Source organism: Phocoena phocoena, chromosome 1 (assembly GCF_963924675.1).
Source record: "Phocoena phocoena chromosome 1, mPhoPho1.1, whole genome shotgun sequence".
NCBI classification, from domain to species: Eukaryota; Metazoa; Chordata; class Mammalia; order Artiodactyla; family Phocoenidae; genus Phocoena; species Phocoena phocoena.
Genome location: NC_089219.1, coordinates 159,359,731 through 159,382,530, shown reverse-complemented (window position 1 = coordinate 159,382,530; position 22,800 = coordinate 159,359,731). Strand labels below are relative to the sequence as shown.

Sequence of the window (22,800 nt, the reverse complement as noted above, 5' to 3'; positions counted from 1 at the left end):
TAATAGAAACTGTACTTAGAATAATAAATAGATATGCCCTAGAGACCAGAGACCTCAGTTTGAATCTCAGCTCTACCACTTAAGAGCTATGTGATGCTAGGCAAGCTTCATAACATGCCTAAATCTTAGTTTTCTCATCTGTATGATAGAGATAATCATTGTACCTATTTTATAACGTTGTTTTAGGATTAAATAATATAATGCATGTAACTTACTTAGTATAGTGCCAAACAAGTAGCAGTACTCAAAAATGGTGCCTATTGTAATAGTAATAATAACTTATATTTATTATATTTAACCATCTATAATATGGAAATAGCATTTTGTAGCTTTTGTGATTGTTGTTAGAATGTAATATCTTAATGCTCAAAAATTGTAGTGTTTATTATTTTTATTGTGTTGGTATTGGATATATTTCATAAATAGCCCAAATATTTCACATTATATCCTAATAGATTTAAATATTTTAAAATAATTACCTTGAGAATTTTTACTCTTTTAAAAGTATAATTTTTTCTCCAAATGAAAAATCTATTAATATTTAATGTGGTAGAACTGAGCAATTTCTTTTTTAATCTTGTTAGTAAAGTCGTAATAAAATACTTTAATGTAAATTATTTTAATTATGGAAATAAAATTTAAAAAAATTTTAAAGGAACTATTTTTGTACTTACCATATTATAAAGTATTTTCATTAGGTGACTTTTGATCCCAGAAAATTTCCTTAACTTTTCATGCCTTGCATTAATTGTTTAAAAATTAGATAGCTAGTGGGAAGCAGCTACATAGCACAGGGAGATCAGCTCGGTGCTTTGTGACCACCTAGAGGGGTGGGAGGGAGACGCAAGAGGGAGGAGATATGGGGATATATGTATATGTATAGCTGATTCACTTTGTTATAAAGCAGAAACTAACACACCAATGTAAAGCAATTATACTCCAATAAAGATGTTAAAAAAAAAAATTGCCAGCCTACTTTTTCCAGTATCAGGCACCTAGTTAGATCGAGAATTCTTTTTACATTTTCAGACTTGTAAGAAGAGGGCAAGAAATAGAGAAATAGGGCTTGAGGTATTTAGCTGGAAATTTATAAACAAACAACTGTTTCAGAGTCCAGCCATCTGACCTTAGATCCCTTTCAATTCTCCTGAAACATCCTAAGGGTTTAATTTGTATTTTAAGAAATGTAATTTTGAACTATTTATTAAAATATGGCATTTTATCAGTATCCTTTCTGGAAGAAACTTTCTTCAAAAACTAAATGTAAATTTACATTACTTTACATTAATTTTTCTGTGTGAAATGCATAGAAACTGAGTTCAGCTTGAGAAGAGGATAGACATGATCTAGAAAACAATTAATATGAATTACCTATTAAATGTAAGTGTACTTTTATTTGATCCTATAAAAGTACATGTTTAAATGTTTGTTTTATTGTATAACTGATACCATTCCAATTGTGTAGTATAGTATTTGCTACAGACTGAATCTTTATGTCCACCCTAAACTCATATGTGGAAACCTAATCCCTAGTATGATGGCATTTGGAGGGTGGGGCCTTTCTAGTGATTAGGTCATGAAGGTGGAGCCCTCCTGAATGGGATTAGTGCCCTTATAAGGGACACCTCAGAGAGCTCAGTTGCTCCTTCCCCATTGTGAGGACACTGTGAAAAGACAGCTGTCTGTGAGCCAGGAAGCAGGTACCCGATCTGCAAGTGCATTGATCTTGGACTTCCCAGCCTCCAGAATTGTGGGAAATAAATTTCTGTGGTTTATAATTCACCCAGTCTGTGGTAATCAGTTATAACATCCCAAATGGACTAAGGCAGTTGTTGACTAGTTTTCTTGTATGTGAGCTAGAGACATTCTTTTCATCTTAGGTCTTTTTGTAAACCTAAGGGATGTGTTAATCAGCATTATTGCACAGACTCCTATGTCTCATTGCTTAATTAATTAGTTGTCTTTAGGGTACTCAGGTTCCAAGCTAAATCAATATTATGATAATGAATGTAATCATTGTAATTATTGACCCATATTGAGCATATTTTGTTATTTTCTGTTAACTGATATTTTGCTATTACAAAGGAGTGACTAAAGTTTGTATAGACAGTATTTGCAAGAAAAAAGTGTAATTGAATTTAAAGTCTTAGATTGCAGTGATAGTTCTCAGGATGTTGTTTAAGTCTGGATCTTTATTATTTTTAAAGTTTGTTGCATATTTTTCAAAATATAACAATTTATTTTAAAGATAAACATTCTTTAAAATGTTTGTAATGAAATGTTTGTAATTTTTTTTAAAGTTTGTTGCATATTTTTCAAAATATAACAATTTATTTTAAAGATAAACATTCTTTAAAATGTTTGTAATGAAATGTTTGTAATGAAATATAAACTTGTATATTTAGATCATTAAGGCAATCTATTAATATTACATTACTATATTCCCACAGCATTGCTAAGCACAACACACACACACACACACAAACATGTAGTCATTGCTAAAGGAACTTAAATTTCTAAAGGTATGTTCCTTGCTTGAGGAGCAAAAAATTCATTTTTTAAATAAAAACAAGATTATTTAGTTATTGTGTGTGATTTTTTAATGTTTCTAATAAAAATACCTTCAAAACTTTAAGCCTAATTTTCCTTATAAATAATTCTTTGGAAAGTATTTTTTAATTTAACTTTATTCTTTGCAGTACGTATTTATTAAGTACCTAATATGTGCTACATGCTAGGCTTGGTGCTGAGGATGCAAAGCTATAGAGCACTTGTGCAGTCTTCCTCTTTCTTCTGTGCCTCTGCCAAGAAAAAAAAATTTGTCAGAAGCCTGAATTAGTAAAAGCATCAACAGTATGTTTACTTAAAACCTTTATAAAATTTCTCCCATTATGAAAGTAACAACAGTACATGTACATTGCAGAAAACATCAAAAAGTTATTTCAGTTCAATTGATAAAATACTTATTTATTGACTGCGTGCTACAAGCTAGTCACTGTGCTATGTACTTAGTACGTGGCATGAGGAAGACAGATGGTCTCACATTTAGGAAAGTATAATGCTCTGGGAAATGGATATTAAACAAATTATTACAGGTAATTTTCAAGGTATAAAACAGAAAAAAAATACTCTAAATCTTACCATCTAGCAATGATCACTATTACCATATTAGTGTATTTTCCTGTTTTTATACTGTAGCCATAATTTCCATTTTATTTAATATTGTAAAATACATACTAGTTGCCTAGTAATTAATTATGCAGATGTAATTTATTAAATCCTTACTATATTTTTGAATGTTTAGATTGTTTTCATTACTTAACCAACTTTACTTAAGTATAAGCTACATACAATAAAATGTACTCACTTTAAGTATACATAACTTATATGACTTTTGACAAACATCTATGCATGTAGTCCCCATTACAAAAAGATGCAGAACATTTCCACTGCCACAAAAAGTTCTGCTATTCCTCTTTGCAGTCAGTCTTCCCTGTCTCATTCTGTCATCTCCTGCTTCTATACCTGGCCCTAGGCAACTACTGATCTGCTTTCTGATACTAAAGATTTGATTTACCTTTTCTAAAATTTCACAGAAATGGAATCATACAATATGTACTCTTTTATGTCTGTTTCTGTTTCTTTTGCTCAGCCTAATATTTTTGAGATTATCCATGTCTCAGTAGTTTGTTCCTTCATTTCTGAGTCATGAGCATGCTATATCGATGTTTTTTAATCTGTCCTGCTTTTGATGTACATTTGGATTGTTTCTGGTCATCGCCTACTATGCATAAAGCTGATATGCACATACATGTACAAGTTTTCTTTTTTCTTGGCTAAATACTGGGGAGTGTAATTGTTGAGTTTATAATAAGCATATGTTTACATTTTGAAAAATTCCAAAACTGCTTTCCAAAGTAGTTGTGTCATTTTGCATTCCTAGTATCAATGCCACAAGAACTCTAGTTGTTCCATATCCACACCAACTCTTGGTGTGGTCAGTCTTTTTAATTTTAGTCATTCTAATGTGTATATAGAAGTATATTATTGTGGTTGGTTTTGAGTTGCATTTTTTGATGACTAATGATATTAAATATATTTTCACATATTGGCCATTTGAATACATTTTTTTACCTGTATGTTCGAATATTTTGTCTATTTATTAATTGGGTTATCTTATTGTTAAATTATAATAGTTCTTTATATATTCTGGTTACAAATAGTTTGCCAAATGAGTGTATTATAAATAGTTCCTCTCAGACTGTACCTTGCCTTTTCATTGTCTCAGTGATATTTTCTGAGCAACAGAAATTTAAAATTTTGAAATCCAATTTATCAGTTTGTCTTCTTTGTTTTTTTAAATACTATCTAAGAAATCTTTGTCTATCATGGATGAGAAATATTTTCTCCTATATTTCCTTTTATAACTTTTATAATTGTGCTATTACATTTAGGTTTATGATATTTTTTATTTTTATGTATGCTGTAAGCTAAGGATTGAAGTTCATTTTTCATCCCATGTGGATATTTGGTTATTCCAGAATCTATTGTTGAAAAGTCTATCCTTTGCCCCATTGAATGACCTTGACACCTTTGGCATATGTGTGTGTCCTTTGCTCTAACACTTTTGACATATGTGTGTGTCCTTTGCTCTAACACTAATACTGCTGCACTATAGAGGCAGTATCCTCAAGGACTCTAGTGGGTGCCACATTTCTTAAGAAGTTTTCCCATTTTGCCTGGTGAGAAAAAAAAGTATTTTTAGCTCTATGAGCCGGTGATTTTTTTCACCTGATTCTTTCCAATGGCTCTTTTCCCTGGCCTCAGAATTTTCCTCATATACATGTGCTGATTAGTAAGACTCAGAGGCAGTTCATTGCAGGTCCCTGGAGTTCTCCTCTTTGTGGTTCTCTGCCTCATGAATTACAGCTACTTTGGTCTCCCCAGTCTCTGAACTCTCTATCCTTACTTCAAGAATTCCACAGGTTCTGTTTTGGTTTTCTTTCCCTGTGTTACATTCTGGATGGTCTCTCCAGGCAGCAAGCTGGAACAACCATAATTACCACCTTGTTTCCCTTTTCTTTGGAATCACTGTACCTTGAAGCCTAATGCTTAATGTATGAAAATCCTTGTTTTATTTATTTTATATCATGGTAAAAACAGAAGTCTCTAACCTTTATATTTTATGGATATTTCCACTGGATGCAAAATTTTAGGATGTGTTTTTTTTCTTTCAGCAATTTGGACATATTGTTCCATTGTCCTTTCACTTATATAGTTTCTGAGAAGAAGTCTGTGGAAATTCTCCTATTCGTTCTTCTGTATGTATTGTGTTTTTTCCGTTCAGAATTTTTAAAAGATTTTCTGTCACTGGTTTTTCAGCAATTTTAGTGTGATCTGACTGGTTATGTTCTGAGTATTCATGCCTGTTTGTTAGTTTTCATCTCACTGAGTTTCGTTGAAATACCTAGTCTGTGCATTTATCTTTTTTATCCTAGTTTGGAAAAATTCAGTCACTTTGCAGATGTCTCCCTCTCTCAGGATCTGTTGTTATCCATATGTTAGACTCCTTGACGCTGTTCAAGAGGTTGCTGAGATTTTTTTTTTTTCAGGTGCAATTTATATAGTTTTCTTCTGCTATGATTTCTTGTTCATTTGTCTTTTCTCTGCAATGTCTAACCTGTTGTTAATCCCATCTAGTGAAATTTTTATTCAGATATTATATGTTTCATCTTTAAACGTCCTATTTATTTCTATTTCCCATTATCTCTTCTTTATGTTCCTGTACTGCTTTAAAGTTACTGTCTATTAATACCATCATCTCTTATTTTTGAGGTCTGTTTCTAATGACTGACTTTTTTGTTGGTGATGGGTCATATTTTCCTGCATCTTCTCATGTCTAGTAATTGTTGATTGTATACTAGATACTTTGATTTTACTTGAGTGTTTAGATTTTGTTATCTTCCTTCAAAGAGTGTTACATCTTGTTCTGGAGAGCAGTTATTTGCAAATATGATATTTTACACTCTTGTTTGTTAGCTTTGTTAATGTATGGTTTAGCTTTTACTCCGACTTCTTTGAAATATCTACTGAATGCCTGCGTGTTCAATAATGACACTCTTCTGACTTTTCTCCAAAGTTAAGCAAATATTGTGGCACCATTTATTAAATGGTCATTTTTCCCCCATATACTTCATATCCTTATGTGTAATCATCAACTTTACCATATTCTAAATTTTTATAAAGTAACCTGTTTCTGGCCACCGGATTTCATTGATATTTCTTTTAATTTGTATGCCTATTCCATATGAATTGTAGCTTTATAGTATCTCTCAATTTCTTCAGACAGAAGTTTTCTTGAGAGCATTAATATATTGAGCAAAAATCTTGTTTCAATAATATCTTGGCTCATTTCATTCATTTTTTCTAAAAGAGTCACATACCATTTCTACCTTTATATTCTCTTCTTAGCCCACCTAAGTATGACACCTCTTCCCCGAAAAGTAGCGTATGACCTAATTCCTATGCCTGGTAAATGTTAATTTCCTTCCTGAAACTTTCTTTTCCTTTATTCTTCAGGTATTCTTTCTGTTTGTATTTCTTTTAGGACTCTATCTTAATATCCTGTTCTGCTTCTTTTTCCTGTCCTTATGTGCAGTCATACCCTAAAATTCTGACCTTAACTCTGTTTGCAGTTTCTACTAAATTTCTAGGCTATATCTTGCTTCCTTGGTGTCAACAGTATCCTTTATATAAATGACTCACACATTTACCTTTATACCCTTTGGTCCCATAGTTCTAAAGCTGTGCTATCAAGTTCTTATTTAAATGTCAACAGGTCAAAATAAAATCCATTGCTCCTCTGTCTCCATCCCCATTCTTCTCCTTTACACTGCTGGCAGCAACACCTACTCAGCCATCCTTAGGGAAACTTCAATACTGTTGCTCTCTGCCTTTGCCCAAATGGTGCAAGCTAGTTCCCCCTGGAATATTGACTCTTGAAAGGTCTGTTACTAGCACTAATGTTCCTCAGAAGCTCTTATCCAGCTCAAAGGTTACTTCTTATATTACCAAACATACTTATTCAGTTCTTTATGTGTGCTTTCTATTTTATAACTACATATTTTAGTGGAATTATTTATATATCTGGTTGTTCTAACCAAATAGTGATATTCTTTCAGATTGGTACCATTTCCTCTCATTGTGTCTGCAGCTTTTTCACAGTGGTTGTACCGAATTGGTGTTCAGTAAGTTTTGTTGCACTTTATGAATTGTTTATCTGACTACTGTAGTCTCAGATTTTTTTAATTGATTCTCTAGTTGCTGCCAGAGTTGTGTACTTAAAATTATGCAAATTTTTTTCGGACTTTCCTGGTGGCACAGTGGTTAAGAATCCTCCTGCCAATGCAGGGGACATATGTTTAAGCCCTGGTCCGGGAAGATCCCACATGCCGCGGAGCAGCTAAGCCTGTGTGCCACAACTACTAAGCCTGCACTCTGGAGCCTGCGAGCCACAACTACTGAGCCCATGTGCCACAACTACTGAAGCCTGTGCTCCTAGAGCCCATGCTCTGCAACAAGAGAAGCCTGCACACCACAACAAAGAGTATCCCCCACTTGCCACAACTAGAGAGAGCCAATGCGCAGCAACAAAGACCCAACACAGCCAAGAATAAATAAATAAAATTATGCTAAAATTTTTAACCCAAATGTCTTTGACACTCCTTATCTACAAAATTAATCTCTAAACCATATCATAGCAGTCAAGGTCCTAAACAATCTGGCCTCATCTTTGTGGGGTTTTTTTGTTTTTTTCTTTTTTTTGCTTAAGTTCTGTCATTATCATGGATGTGTATTATTGTTCTTCAGCTACATGCCCTCCCTATGTGTTGTTTCCTTGCCATTACTATTTTTTTTCTTTAGCATTAATTTCTTCTACATACATCTATTAATTACCTCCTATGTTGATGGACTATACTAGGCTGTGGTCAAAATATTAAGAAGGATAGAACTTGTGGTCAAAATATTAAGGTGGATATTAAGAGGGATTAATTTGTTCCACATACATTTATTAATTACCTACTATGTTGATGTACTATTACTAGGCTGTGGTCAAAATATTAAGATGGATAAAACTTGCACTGTTTTGTATGCTTTCCTTATATTCTCCATTTGTGAAAAATCCATCCTTCAAAACGTGAGATGCTACCTTATCTGTGAAGTCTCCTCAGATCATTCCAATAAAGATTAATCATCCTTTGCCTCCAAAGCATTTTTAATATTGGAATTACAGAATTTCTCATAGCTCTTTTGTTTTTTATCTGTGCATATATCTCCTTCATCGGGTTGAATTTCTTAAGGTCAGGGATTATGTCTTAATCACCATTATATGCCCTCTTTTTCTCTTCCCAGTGTCCAATAACAGTGACTTTAACATAATTGATGCTCACTAAATGGAAAGTTGGTTCAAAGCCAAGGTAGAAACTTAGAAGGAATATTCAGAGAAAATCAGGAGAGTTGTAGTACCAAAGCCAAGGAATGTTTATAAGAAGGAGAGGGTAATAAGTGATGTTCTAAGCTCCAGAACGAGAGGTTCTTGGTTGTGTTAACAGGAATAAGTTCCATAAAGTAGCAAGGGTAGACATCAGAGGAGAGCAGATTGAGAAATAAATAGAGTTCTTCTCCTTAAGTAGCTTTTTTTTTTTAGCTGATATTTTTACAGAAATTGGCTGGAAGACAAATTGAAGATTTATGGTCTAAATAAAGATCTAGAAGCCTGCATGTATTATGTTGATTTAGGGAAGATCTATATCTTTTGTGTTGTAGATGAGTGGGTACTAGGCTTGACATTTGAAGAAAATTTATAAATCTAACTACTACTTTCATTTCATTAGAAGACTACCATAAATCTGGGTCACAGGGGTTCCTTTGTCAAAATTAGTTATATTTCGTATTAAAGGATGACAGAAATTACTTTGACCTAGAAATATTTCAGAATGATGATCCATGCTTCTTTCTACTTCCTGTCTTTGTTTGAGTGGTAGAGCATTAATTAATAACATGTATGTACCTGTATAAAATGAATGAATTTTGAAGCATATCCCTGAGTAATTTTATACATTGGTTTGATTTTTGGCATAGTATATTTGGTCATTTATAAGACACATTGAACATTTCTTCAGTCAGAGTGCCTTTTATATTTGGTGGTGTGTCATAGTTTTAATTGACCTCATTTTTTTTTCTTGGTATTAACATAAAAAGTTGGTGGAGTTGCAATCAACAGCATCTTAGATTTGATAAAATGTGACAATATAGTAGAGAGCATTAAAGTTTAGAGACTATCTGCCAAACATTTTAGTTTTACTATAAGTAATGTTGAACCAGTCTTTTTTGGCAATAGTTACATGATATTACCTCTTCTCTCTTTACTATGACAATGGGTTATGCATAAATTTTATCTTAAAATAATGATAAACTCTTAAGTGGAGTTGGAGGTGGGAAAAGGGAAGATGGAATCTATAGAGAACCTCTTTTATGTTACCTAAATTATGATTTGGTGTGTGAGAAACAAATCTCAGTTAACCATAATTCTTATAAATTTGTAGAAGCAGTTTGTAGAAGTAATCTATGTGAAAATATAGTTAATTTCTGATCTTGCAGTCAAGAATACATTGACTGATTGGTTCATTTCTTTAATCAAAGACATGTATTGAGTACCTACTGTGATACTCGGCAGTGTACTCAGCACTGCGAACCATCTTTTGTTGTTCCTGGTGGATTTCTTAATACAGTGAAACAGTACACAGAAAGGTCAGTAGTCAATTCATAGTGCCTGAAACCAGCTCCTTCCTCATATACATTATTGAACTGAGAGCTGAGACGGGCAGTTTCTTAAATAAAGAGGCTGTCTAAATGCAGAGCTGGATGCTTGACCACAGTGAGAACCCAATAAATATTTGTTGACTGTTGTTAACAGGAAATGGATGGGCTTATAGTTTTAAGTGATTACATGAGAAAAGGTTGGTGTCATAGTTAGTTATTATTGAAATAGGAAGAGTATGCATTGAGAACTATTAGGGGAATAATGGGAGCTTCTCAGTCCATTTTGGGCATTACTAACATAAATTGAAAATGTAAAGCCTCACAGTTTCTCATTGCAGAAAACATGGATTTAAACATTGAAAACATTTCTAGAGGTATCATGATGAATCAAGAGTTGTAGAATTTAACAAGTTCACATAAATAAGGTTCCACAAATCAGCAGTCCTTCCTTTGAAATCAAGTGTAACTCAGATAATTAAGTCGAAATATTCCATCTATGCTTATGTGCATTTATTTTAATAAAGTCTCAATACCTAATCCTTGAAAGAGTGAAGCAACAGTATACTGAGTGGGAGATGTAATCTGATGATGCATACTTTTTCCTCTGGTAACTGAAGGTTAAATGGGTAGCAAGCAGAATGCCTTAAACAAGATTGGTATATTGATTAAAGTGCTGATTTAACAGCTCGCAGTCTCCCCTTGGAAACCTGGAAAAGATAAGCCAGCTGCTGTCTAAGACTGCTCAGTGTCCGCTGAGAGTACACTATCTATCATCACAATATGGTGATGAGAGGTGTTTTATGTTTGTGTTAATTTCCCCCACTAAATCAGTAATTATTACAATCCTGTCCCTGCTGTTTACTCTGCAGCTGTTTTTCCATTTGTCGAGAGAGAGGGTGTTCTCTGAGGACCGCACACGTTTCTATGGTGCAGAAATTGTCTCTGCCTTGGACTATCTACATTCCGGAAAGATTGTGTACCGTGATCTCAAGGTAAAAAAGAAAAGTAATCAGAATTTGTTTTTGCAGAGGCTGTAGGGACAAACACAAAGTAATTACAAAGTTACACAGTTTGGAGAAAAGCAGATTTAGTTGGGAAATAAAACCACTCTGTTTAAGAATTTGGTTCACTGTATTTGACAGGAAATTTCATTCACTGATAAATGTGTAGTAGTTTTATGTCCGAGTTTTTGACATGCTAAATAAGTTCTTCTTGACTGCTCTGATCAAATATGATCTATCAATAATAGTTTCATTTTTCTGAAAGTGTAATGAGTAATGTTAAACATCTGATTATAAGTCAAGTAACTTTGCAAGTGACATTTTAAAATAAATTTCATTATTCTAACATCCTGTGATGTATTATGAAGAAATTTTTATAATAAATAAGATTACTTGGGGGAAGGAAAATATTTGATTTGGTATTAAATTTTTAGTGGGTTTAAATACCTGAAGCATTTTAATATAGCCTTTTATCAATTTGTTTAATTTCCATTTGAAAAGCACTGTATTTCTTTTATCAGTAATAGTGACTTTATTTCTCTAAGTTTCTTTCTGTTAAGACCCTCAGAATAGCTCAGGGATTGGCAAACTTTCTGTGAAGGCCAGATAGTAAATATTTTAGGCTTTGCTGCTCTTACAGTGTCTTTTACAATTCCTCAGTGCTGCTGTTGTACGGTGAAAGCAGCCACAGACAATATGTAAATGAGCGTGTCTGGCTGTGTTCCAGTAAAACTTTAATTACAAAAACAGGCAGTAGGCAAGATTTCACCTACAAGCCATATTTTGCTGACCCCCGGAGTAACTCATAAAAGATAGCAGTAATTCTCGTGACACTGTTTTGAATTAGATTGGTCATATTAAGGAAATTTGTACCATGACACACTCTGAACAAGTTCTGAATGTGACAATCTTACTTTCTTAAAAAGTAAATCATATGATAATCTTGACCTATTAAAATCTGACACAGAATTGCTTTATTTATCAAGTACTAGTTCATTTAAAATATGATTTGTAGAGATAGAAGTTATACTAGTCTTTTATGAAATTCTGTTTCTATGAAATAAGGTATATATTTACATATTATAGCACATAAGAGAAATCACAATTATCCCCTCACTCCCATTCCCTCCTGTTTAAACACCTGTGATTCTTAAGTTATCTAATTATTTAAGCAGTTGTCTAAGTTATTTTAAGATGTTGCTATCATATACATTTGTATTATGAATGATCCCTAAGAAGTAACTATCTCAAAAAATATTATTTTACATGATGACAGTGAAATATAGTATGTATTTTTTTAACATCTTTATTGGAGTATAATTGCTCTACAGTGGTGTGTTAGTTTCTGCTTTATAACAAAGTGAATCAGCCATACATATACATATATCCCCGTATCTCCTCCCTCTTGCGTCTCCCTCCCACCCTCCCTATCCTATCCCTCTAGATGGTCATAAAGCACCGAGCTGATCTCCCTGTGCTATGTGACTGCTTCCCACTAGCCATCCATTTTACATTTGGTAGTGTATATATGTCCATGCCACTCTCTCATTTCATCCCAGCTTACCCTTCCCCCTCCCTATGTCCTCAATTCCAAGTCCATTCTCTATGTCTGCATCTTTATTCCCATCCTGCCCTTAGGTTCTTCAGAACCTTTTTTTTTAGATTCCATATATATGTGTTAGCGTATGGTATTTTTTTCTCTTTCTGACTTACTTCACTCTGTATGACAGACTCTAGGTCCATCCACCTCACTACAAATAACTCAGTTTCGTTTCTTTTTATGGCTGAGTAATATTCCATTGTATATATGTGCCACATCTTCTTTATTGTTTTATTTCTTAACATATTATTGATTAAAGAAGCTATAAAATTCTGTTTTTAGGAAAAATGAACTATGCAACTGTATCTATATCAGGGATGATCAACTAAGTGCCCAAATAGACCAGAGATGGATATGAATCAACAATATGATTATATTTAGCCTGCAGCTTTTTATAGCCAGGAGTGGCAGAATTCAGCATCCCTATATCTGATGTCTGAATGGCCAAATAATCCTATAATGTTTAAATGTCTTGAATCCAGAGTTTTAAAAAAGAATTTAGTTATATGGTATGATAAAACATAAGTTATATAGCATTTCCAAATTTACTTAGAAGTAGTTAGCTCTTCTCTGCCTGATCTACTCCCCCCCCACCATTCCCACTTTATATTTTATGAATTCTGTTTGTAGGGAGAAGGGGGAGGATTTCCTGGATTTAAGAAAATGCGAATAATTTTGAAGTACTTAGTAATGTATCCAAAATGCTTAAAGCTGGAAGATGGAATTATTAGTCTAAAGAAACAGAAGAATACTCACTTGATTGCTAGCGTTGATTAAGGAATGATATAATTGGGATGGTTTTGGTCAGTATCTCCATTGATCATTTCTCACTAATGAATCAACATATTGGTACATTGAAGTTCATTTAATGAGTTTTGTTGCTCCATCCTTTCTGATGATGAAATTAGACTAAATTTATTAAGCCACAGTGCTAATACTTTGTATATGAATACCAGCCATGTAGTTACCATATAAACAGACCACTAACTTTATTAGACAATTAAGTGGCCTCTGCTCTCTAAATTTATTTACTTTTTAATATAACCTTAAGTTAAAGGTCTAAGTAAATGTATAGCATTGGACAGAATCCATGGAACATACACCGAGAAGAATGGATAATGTAAAAAGTCAGACATTCAAAATTTATACGTGTTGTTTGTATCCATATTGCACATGATAGAATGAGATCTTTAGGTAGAGTCGTAGAAATTTAGAGCTGACCCATAGTTTACAGCTGAGCTCATTGAAGACTAGAAGCCGAGTAAGGGATTTACTGAAAGTAATGGACTAAGTTGGTGACATAGTCAAGATTATTGGATTCCATGAATCCTAGCTCCAGGTATAATGTTCTTTTTATTACACCATTCTGCCTTTCTAGAGATGAAATGAACTTTAGGTGGGGGAATTCATTGGATTAATTCTAGGAGATCTTTGTAAATCTAAAATTTGAATAAAGCTGCCAAAGATAAGAGAAGGAATGTTTTAAATATATGTATACAAAATATATTCAAAATAACATTATCAAAAACTGATTTAGGTACCCACTTTGATTTGTCTCAGATTGGTCTCTGTCTTCTCCTTACTAATAACCTTGTGTTTATTCAAATACAAATCCATTTGAGATACTTATGGTAGCTGCACCTCTCAAGTAAATCAGTACCTGTTTGCCACTGACCCATTCATCATTAGAGGCAAAGCCTTATTTCATGTGCAAGTTAATTTAAGACATTTTATCAGTTCATAGTTCCTAATAAATTGGTGTTCACAGCAACAGATAAATTATTGCAACTTTTGTTGTAGTTTAAAAAGTAAGTTTGCATAATTTATCAATACATGTCATGATATTAAATTTTGCTTCAGTAAGGACCCAAATTCTTTGTGATTACTTAGGAAAAACTGATATTGCTTTACAATAGCATAAAAATTTGAAGAAATCTCTCCTAAGACTGTGTCAGTAGTACAAGTTTTTTTGAAAACTTCTTTTCTGCTTAGCTCTTGTTTTTGTAGGTATTCAATATAACCTTTCTTTTCAATGACCATGGCCATCCAAGGATAGAATAGGCTGAACTAGGGACATTTGCAAAGGTACTGATACTGGAATTTCATTAAGAATTAATTTCTGGGACTTCCCTGGTGGCGTAGTGGTTAATAATCCGCCTGCCAATGTAGGGGACACGGGTTCTATCCCTGGTCTGGGAGGATCCCGCATGCAGCAGAGCAACTAAGTGCATGTGCCACAACTACTGAGCCCATGTGCCACAACTACTGAAGCCCACGCACCTAGAGCCCGTGCTCCACAACAAGAGAAGCCACTGCAATGAGAAGCCTGTGCACCGCAACGAAGAGTAGCCCCCGCTCGCCGCAACTAGAGAAATCCTGTGCACAGCAACAAAGGCCCAACACAGCCAAAAATAAATAAATATTTCTAAAAATGAATTCATTTCTCCCAAGAGTTTATGACAGGGGGAGGGGCAAGAATAATGCGTAAATTGCTACTGTATTCTACTTGTGGAAAATCTAATCTTGTTTTCTACCTAATCAGAGAATTTAATGGTTATTTTAACCACTTACATTGTTAACGTGAGAAACTGCCAGATAGATTTAGATAATTTCTAAGACTCAGTGATGGCACAAAGGGATGGTTTCAGAGAGCCTTATATCACAGCCCTCCCAATCTTCCTCAGCTCCTAAATAAACCAGCGGTCTGAATGAAACAGTGTGCTTACTTTACATACAGAGTCTCAAGACACATCCTCTAACTCCCACTTCTAACCAGTCACTCTGGATTCCCTCTTTTATAATTTAAGCCACTGCTACTAAGAACCCCTTCCACCTCTAACATTAATGTATACTATTGGGCTATGTTACTCAAGTGTAGTAAATTCTTAAATGTAGTATTTCTTAAACCCCAACCTAGATGGGATCTCTGCTGTTGTATATTGTGAATTCTTTTCCATCTTAGGAAGGTTCAAAGTTTTCCTTTCAGCATTTCAACACACTGTCTTAATTCCATGGTCATTAAGTTCCTGCAGGTCAGCCATGTGACATTTGCAACTTGGATACCCATAAATCTAAATATGCAGTGTTCAGGGGAGGAATTTCTTATTACATTCTTGAGCCTGAGACAGTCTTGGTACTGATGTAACTGTGCTAAAAAGGATTTGTAAGAGTGAGTGAAGGGTCTTGTTTTTGGTATTGCTACAGTAGTTCTCAGAGGCCTTAGGAACTGCTATTATCATTCCTTTGTTTAATCACAAAGTGTCAGCCATTTAATTAAAATGATACCTAAAAGATATATATATATATGTGTGTGTATATTTATCATAGATAGATATTAGAATATATATGAATTGTATATTAGAAAGCTTTTAAAAGTTAAAAACTCTTAAACTTTCTAATAGGAAGAGTTTAATTTTATTCTAGGCACCAGCAAGAGCAGAAAAAGGAGCATAGTGTTTTCTTGCTATAGTTTCTTGTTCACAAAGCACAGAGGAAAAAAGATTTCAAAATCTACCAAATCAAGATCCTCTGTCAAATAATGCCTGTCCAATTCAACTGGGTAAAAAATGTTGCCTTTTTTAAATGGAAACTCTAGGATGTCTAATATTTTTGTCTCCTCAAAATATGAACTATTAGATAACAAACAACCCTCTGATACAAATTGTAAGCATTACCCAGATTTGAAGATATAATCTTTTCTTTCAGACTTCCTATTTAACTTCATACGTTGCTTTTGCTGGTAGATGCATCCATTAAGCATAAACATAATGCCCTGCTCTCAATCCCAGATGCTAAGACTGACAGTGGAAATAAAACAGATGCATATAAAGTTTTATAATAGAGAGTACCTGAACAGTCAGTTACAGTATATGCATTTTTCCTTTTATGGTTAAGAAAAGGAAGAAGGAAAGCATTAGATTTAGGAGAGAGAACCAAAGAAAGGTGATTTGTAAATATTTTTATTCCTCCTTTACATAGTGGAAGGGTCCCTAAAAATGTTTGATGAAATATTTATGTTAGTGTCAAATGCACTAAGGAAGTGATTTCCAGGTGTTTTTGATATATCTAAGCCTTTGATCTGCTTTGGAAAGATTACCAGGTGACTCTGTGCATCCTTCACATTTGTGAATCATAACACTGATCATTCTTATATTTTATGAAAACTTTGTTATGCATTTGCGTAAAATTATTATTTATTTTTTAAACCAGACTGGATATTAAATTAGCCCCAATTTATCTTTATACAAGATTAGATTTGGGGATATCATTTTTTTAAGGTGATATATCTCTGACTGTTGTTCATACTGATGGACAAGTTGTTTTTGTCATTCATGCTCAGCAAAATGACATTTCAGGATGGTGAGAGAAGAAAAATAATTGATGGAAGAAGGTGGACACTATTATAAAATAACTGGCTCAAAAATTGTAAAATATTTGTTTATTCAAAAGAAATTGTTGCATATTAAAAAATGCTTTTTTTGGCTTCCCTGGTGGCGCAGTGGTTGAGAGTCCGCCTGCCGATGCAGGGGACACGGGTTCGTGCCCCGGTGCGGGAAGATCCCACATGCTGCGGAGCGGCTGGGCCCATGACCCATGGCCGCTCAGCCTGTGCGTCCGGAGCCTGTGCTCCGCAATGGGAGAGGCCACAACAGTGAGAGGCCCACGTACCGCAAAAAAAAAAAAAAAAAAAAAAAAAGTGTTTTTATTGAAGTCACCGAGCTGACAAAAGTGTTTTATAGGGCTCCATTTCTGAACTTTGCTCTTGTATAGAAGAGCACACACCATTTTGATAAATTATGAATCAGCCATTAAACTCTCCATGTTTAATAAATGATCAATACATTTATTGATTAAGTTCTACATTCAGTATCTCATTTAATTCTCAAAACAATCACATTGGATCGTTACTGTTATTTACTCTGTGTTATAGATGAAGTTGAGGCACATAGATGTCAATAGGTTACACAGTAAGAGATAAAACTTGAATTTACGTTTAAGTTCTCTGACTTGACTCCATAATCTTATACACATTGCTCTCTACTGCCTCCTATGCAATATGTTACCTTATCCCCATTATGGTGACCTTTACCCCATCTCTCACAGTCATCCCGTAGGCTGACCTTATTTCTGACTATATCATTGTAATTAAGCTGATTTATAAAACAAGTAGAATGATCAACTGTCCTATTTTGCATAGAACTTCCCCAGTTGTAGAACTTTAAAGTCCTGCATCCTGGGAGCCCCCCTCAGTTCTAGGTAAACTGGGACTCTCGGTCACTTTCATCCTGTTCCTATTCTTCACTCAAACCCTGTCCCTGCATCTCATTTCATTCCTCATCCCTCAACCCTTGGTATCTTGGAAATGAGATATGAGATTAGAGAATTAGGTATGAATCGGGATATTTAAAAATGTATGTACTTATTGGTATTAAAAACAGTATTTATATGTTGTGATACTTCTGTATCTATCCACTTCAAAATAGTCTCGTCAGAATGTGGAGAATTAGCACATTAGCGCATACTATCATGTTTCACTTTGCATGTAAAGCACATAAAGCGAATTGACATAATATACACCAAACACATTTTATTCAATATTATTATGTATTATTTGACATTTTTGTAAGAATTTTTGTGTATTATAAAAGATATAGTATTTTAAGAACTTAATATGGTTTGCTTTTATATGTTATGATGTATTCATATGTTAGAACAATAAGCATATTTTTAAAAGTTAAGAAAAGAGCATATATATTTTCATTCAGCAAAACAACAGACACTCCGGTGTATACTTCTCTTTCTTGTTATGGCAAGGTAGGAACAGGAGGAAGAAGAGAGTGTTGTTTGAAAGAGAAGGAAAAAGGGGAGAAAATCAGAAGCAGAAAGAAGAGAAGGGTTTTCAAGGCAGAAAGAGAAGTAGACAGATTCTTGACGTTCCTGATTGTTTTCCCTATTTAGGACTTACTGCCATTTGTGCAAATTGGGTTTGATTTGGGGGTCCAGTTAGTAGAGAATCATGAGGAAGATGCAAACTCTCTGAATTTAGATAAAATAAGAGAACTTTCATTTTTGAAAGGTTTAGCAATATATTTATGGTTCATTCAGCTCTCTGTAGACAAGTCAAAAACAGACTCACTTCTCTGAAGTCTATGCAGTGCACGAAACATATTGAGCATTGAGTTCAGTTGGGTAGCACATTTAAGTTCTATACTGAAGGACTTACGTGTACTCTGAGCTTGCTTAACTGTATTTAGTCTCTGGTTTATAAGACATTGGATAATATGACAGAGTATACCACCATCACATTTTATATGGTTGTTGTCTGTTTATGTTCTTATATGGAGTTCTATTTTGAATTTGATACTGACTTCAGAGTTTGGGTAGGCGCCTTCATACATCATCATGTTAAGGAGGAGAATAATGATCTACTCCTTAAGTTAATTATCATTCATCCTGCTACTTTTTTTTTTTTTTTTTTTTGTGATACGTGGGCCTCTCACTGTTGCGGCCTCTCCCATTGCGGGGCACAGGCTCCAGACGCACAGGCTTAGCGGCCATGGCTCACGGGCCCAGCCGCTCCGCGGCATGTGGGATCTTCCCGGACCGGGGCACGAACCTGTGTCCCCTGCATTGGCAGGCGGACTCTCAACAGCTGCGCCACCAGGGAAGCCCATGCTACTATTTTTTTTCACGTGTCTTTTGTGAATGCATTTCTGCATTACGTCTTCTGCATTATGTCTTCAAGATTGTTCTTTTTGTATTAATGGATTCAAACAGATTCCAACTTTATAATACCTGTGCTATATGTTTTCATTAACTGTTGAATGTTTGACTTTCATATTCTTTTTATGTGTAAAAGGGTTGGTAGTTCTTTATTACAAAGAACTGTAAAAGAGGATATTGCCTTACCTTACAAAACAAGATTTAGGTTTGATTTATAACCACCACCAAAGTAACATTTCTGTGAGTGAATATTTTATCGTAGCACCAGACTCCCAAATGAAATGGTTGAAAACCATCTGCATATATCCAGAAGAAGATGCTTGTCTCTTTGGGATTGTTTAGATCACAATTTATTTTAAACAGGAAAAAAGAGGATTGATGTTTGCTTTGGGAAGTTAATTAGGCTTTACTTCTCAGAACTTATGCAATAACAGCTCTTATTCCTATGGGTTTAAAAATCAATTTATTATTGTGAAGTATTTGATAAAATGTTTCTTTTTACACATGAGTTAGGAAGCTACATTCTATTAACTCTGTGTCCTCTTTCCAAAATATCTTACTCAACATTCAATTATTTTTCAAAACAGTATTTTCCTATTTTTGAAGACTATAGAACAAATTATGTTATCTTTCTTACTACACAGTTGGAGAATTTGATGCTGGATAAAGATGGTCACATAAAAATTACAGATTTTGGACTTTGCAAAGAAGGGATCACAGATGCAGCCACCATGAAGACGTTCTGTGGTACACCAGAATATCTGGCACCAGAGGTAGGCTGTTTCCATTCATAGAAAAAAATAACACTGATATAATGTTTTGCAAAGTAAACCATTTAAGCATTAAAAAAATAGCAGTGTCTACTACTTTGACCTGGATTTCAACATGAATCAAATCTGTTTTGCTCCCACTTGTTCAACATGGTATTCTAGGGCAAAAATATATATAAGTTAAACTTTATAAACTATATAAGTACAAGGATACTGGTAACTACAATAAAGTCCATTTTTATTTCTTGGCCATGTGTGTTTTATTTCTTGATTATGCCTATTTTATTTCATTTATTAAAATAGAATAATTGAATGACTACAGCAAGAATGTGAACAGTTTTATGAACCGTCTTGGATTTTCCTTAGAAACAAAGAAACAGTGATAATTTGTATTTGTAATAGTGCGGGTTTTCATACTTAATTATTGGGAAGTATTTCATTGGGAGAGTTAATGAAATGACAGTAGCTATATTTTGGAAATCATGCCAAACCAAAGCAAGCTTCAACTAGTGCCCTCCCCATGCTGAGGATTCCATACTAATTCATTAATTTGTTTATTCAAACAATTATATATTATTCATCTACTATATACTGGGTATTTTTCTGGGTGGTGTGTTTATACGAACAAGACACAAAGGACCCTGCTCTCAGGGAACTCACTTCTGGTGGAGGGAGACAGAATAAAAATATATATATAACAATGTCATGTGATGAAGATGTGTCATGTCATGAAGGAAAAGAAGCTAGATAAAGGGAGGTTGTGGTGTGGTGGATGTGTTAGGTAGTGTTCTCATTACTATTACTACAAAACAGACCACTGCAAAACCTAACCATTTTATGTGATTGAAGGTTCTGAGTCAGGACAGCAGGAATGACTGCTCCATGGTACGTGGGGCACAGCAGGGGGTGACTCTGGCTGGAGGCTGGAATCTGGAAGCTCCCCTCTTTCTGTGTCTGACAGTTAATGCTGGCTCTCAACTGGTACCTTACAGGGCTCTCAAAAGCCTCAGCTTCTCCAAGTGGCCTGGTTTCCTCATACTGGTGGTTTTAGGGTAGCCAGACTATTTTGGCTGTGGGTTCTAAAAGTGAACAGCCTAGGGAACAGTTTAGAAACTGCTTCCATTTTTTAAAAACCTAGCAAACCATGAAGAAATGTTTCATTCGTTTTTTGAAAGTTTCTCTTCATAGTATATTTTTTAAAATTTTGTTATCACATACCATAAATTCTACCTTTTAAAGTGCACAGTAGTGGTTTTTAGTATGTTCACATTTGTGCAATCATCACCACTGTCTAATTCCAGACTATTTTCATCACTACAACAAAGAAACCCCATACACATTAGTTCCTCCCCTAAATCCCCTCATCCCAGGCAACTACTAATCTACTTTCTGTCTCTATAGATGTGCTTGTTCTGGGCATTTCATATAAACGGAATCATACAATATGTGGCCTCTTGTGTCTGGCTTCTTTTACTTAGTATGTTTTCAAGATTCATCCATGCTTCAGCATGTTATTGATACTTCATTCCTTTTTATGGCCAAATAATATTCTATTGTATGAACATAAACACATTTTATTTATCCATTCAGCAGCTGATGGACATTTGGGTTGCTTCCAGGTTTTGGCTGATAATGCTGCTATGAACATTTCTCTGTGAATCCCCTTTTATGGCTTTGTTTCAGGAACTGCACATCATTTCTGTCATATGCTTATTGGTTTAGAATTCCTAAGCCTACACATATTTAAGAGGTAGTAACACAGACCCCACCTCTACATTGTAAAAGAGCATGTGAGATGGGAGATACTGTTACAACTGTCTTTGGAAAATATAATCTTCTACAGATAGAATGTTCAGGGAAAGAGAGGTTTAATCAGAGACCTGAATGCTAAGAGGCAACTATTGTAAAAATAGACGGGAAGAGCTTTCCAAACACAGAGAGCAGCTAGTATAAAAACTGTGAGGCAGAACAAGTTCAGTTCTTCCCTCAAACTCCAACAAGGTTAGCGTGGCTAAAGCCAAATAGGGAGGCATTAATCTTTGATGGATGAAGGTAACTATTTATTGAACATGTATTATGTGCCACATGCTATATATGTACATTGCATATTTGGAATAAACTTTTGTGATAGGAAACCTATTTTTTTAAAGGTGAGGGCACTGAGGATCAGAATTTTTCTAATGTAATCTGTACAGTAAGTCCCCTACATACGAATCTTCAAGTTGCGAACTTTCAAAGATGCGAACACGTGTTCCATTAATGTCAGGCGTGAGTGAGATTGCAGCTTGCCCTCGTCTCCTATTGCTGATGATCCTTCAGCTCTACCATCTCCCACCTCTTCTCCCTCCTCCAGTCAGTAACTCTTCTTGCCTGTTCACTCGATGCCAGCGCCTGTATGCCAGCTGTTGTACTGTACTACCATATTTTCAAAATACTGTACTGTAAGATTAAAAATGTTTTCTTTATTTTTTGTGTTTGCTTGTTTTGTATGTATTATTTGTGTGAAAACTATTGTAAACCTATTACAGTACAGTACTATGTAGCCAATTGTGTTAGTTGGGTACCTAAGCTAACTTTGTTGGACTTACAAACACACTCTCGGAATGGAACTTGTTCGTATGTAGGGGACTTACTGTGCACAGCTAGGAGGTGGTAGAGATAGAATCAGGATTCTAACTAGGTTCATCTTATAAAGCCTATTTTTACTTTTTTAACCACACACACCATGGCCCAAAAAAGTCACTATTTCAAGGCCACTTATAGATGTAAATAATTGTCATTTTTAAAATAGATGCGTTGTAAATGCTAACAGCAAAAGGTAATCAAAAGAATTAGGAAATAAGAATACATTCAGAATGATACTAGCATTCCTATACATATAGTA

The 22,800-nt window shown here is 34.5% G+C and overlaps 1 protein-coding gene across 2 annotated transcripts in view; it reads left to right on the top strand.

Annotated features, from left to right (window-relative positions):
* AKT3 (AKT serine/threonine kinase 3) overlaps positions 1-22,800 on the top strand; it is a 372,859-nt gene that overhangs the window by 259,831 nt on the left and 90,228 nt on the right. For both annotated transcript variants that reach the window (XM_065894489.1, XM_065894498.1), the window contains exons 8-9: positions 10,692-10,814; positions 19,791-19,919. In XM_065894489.1, the coding sequence (XP_065750561.1) occupies positions 10,692-10,814; positions 19,791-19,919 (252 nt within the window). The remainder of the gene's footprint in view (positions 1-10,691; positions 10,815-19,790; positions 19,920-22,800) is intronic.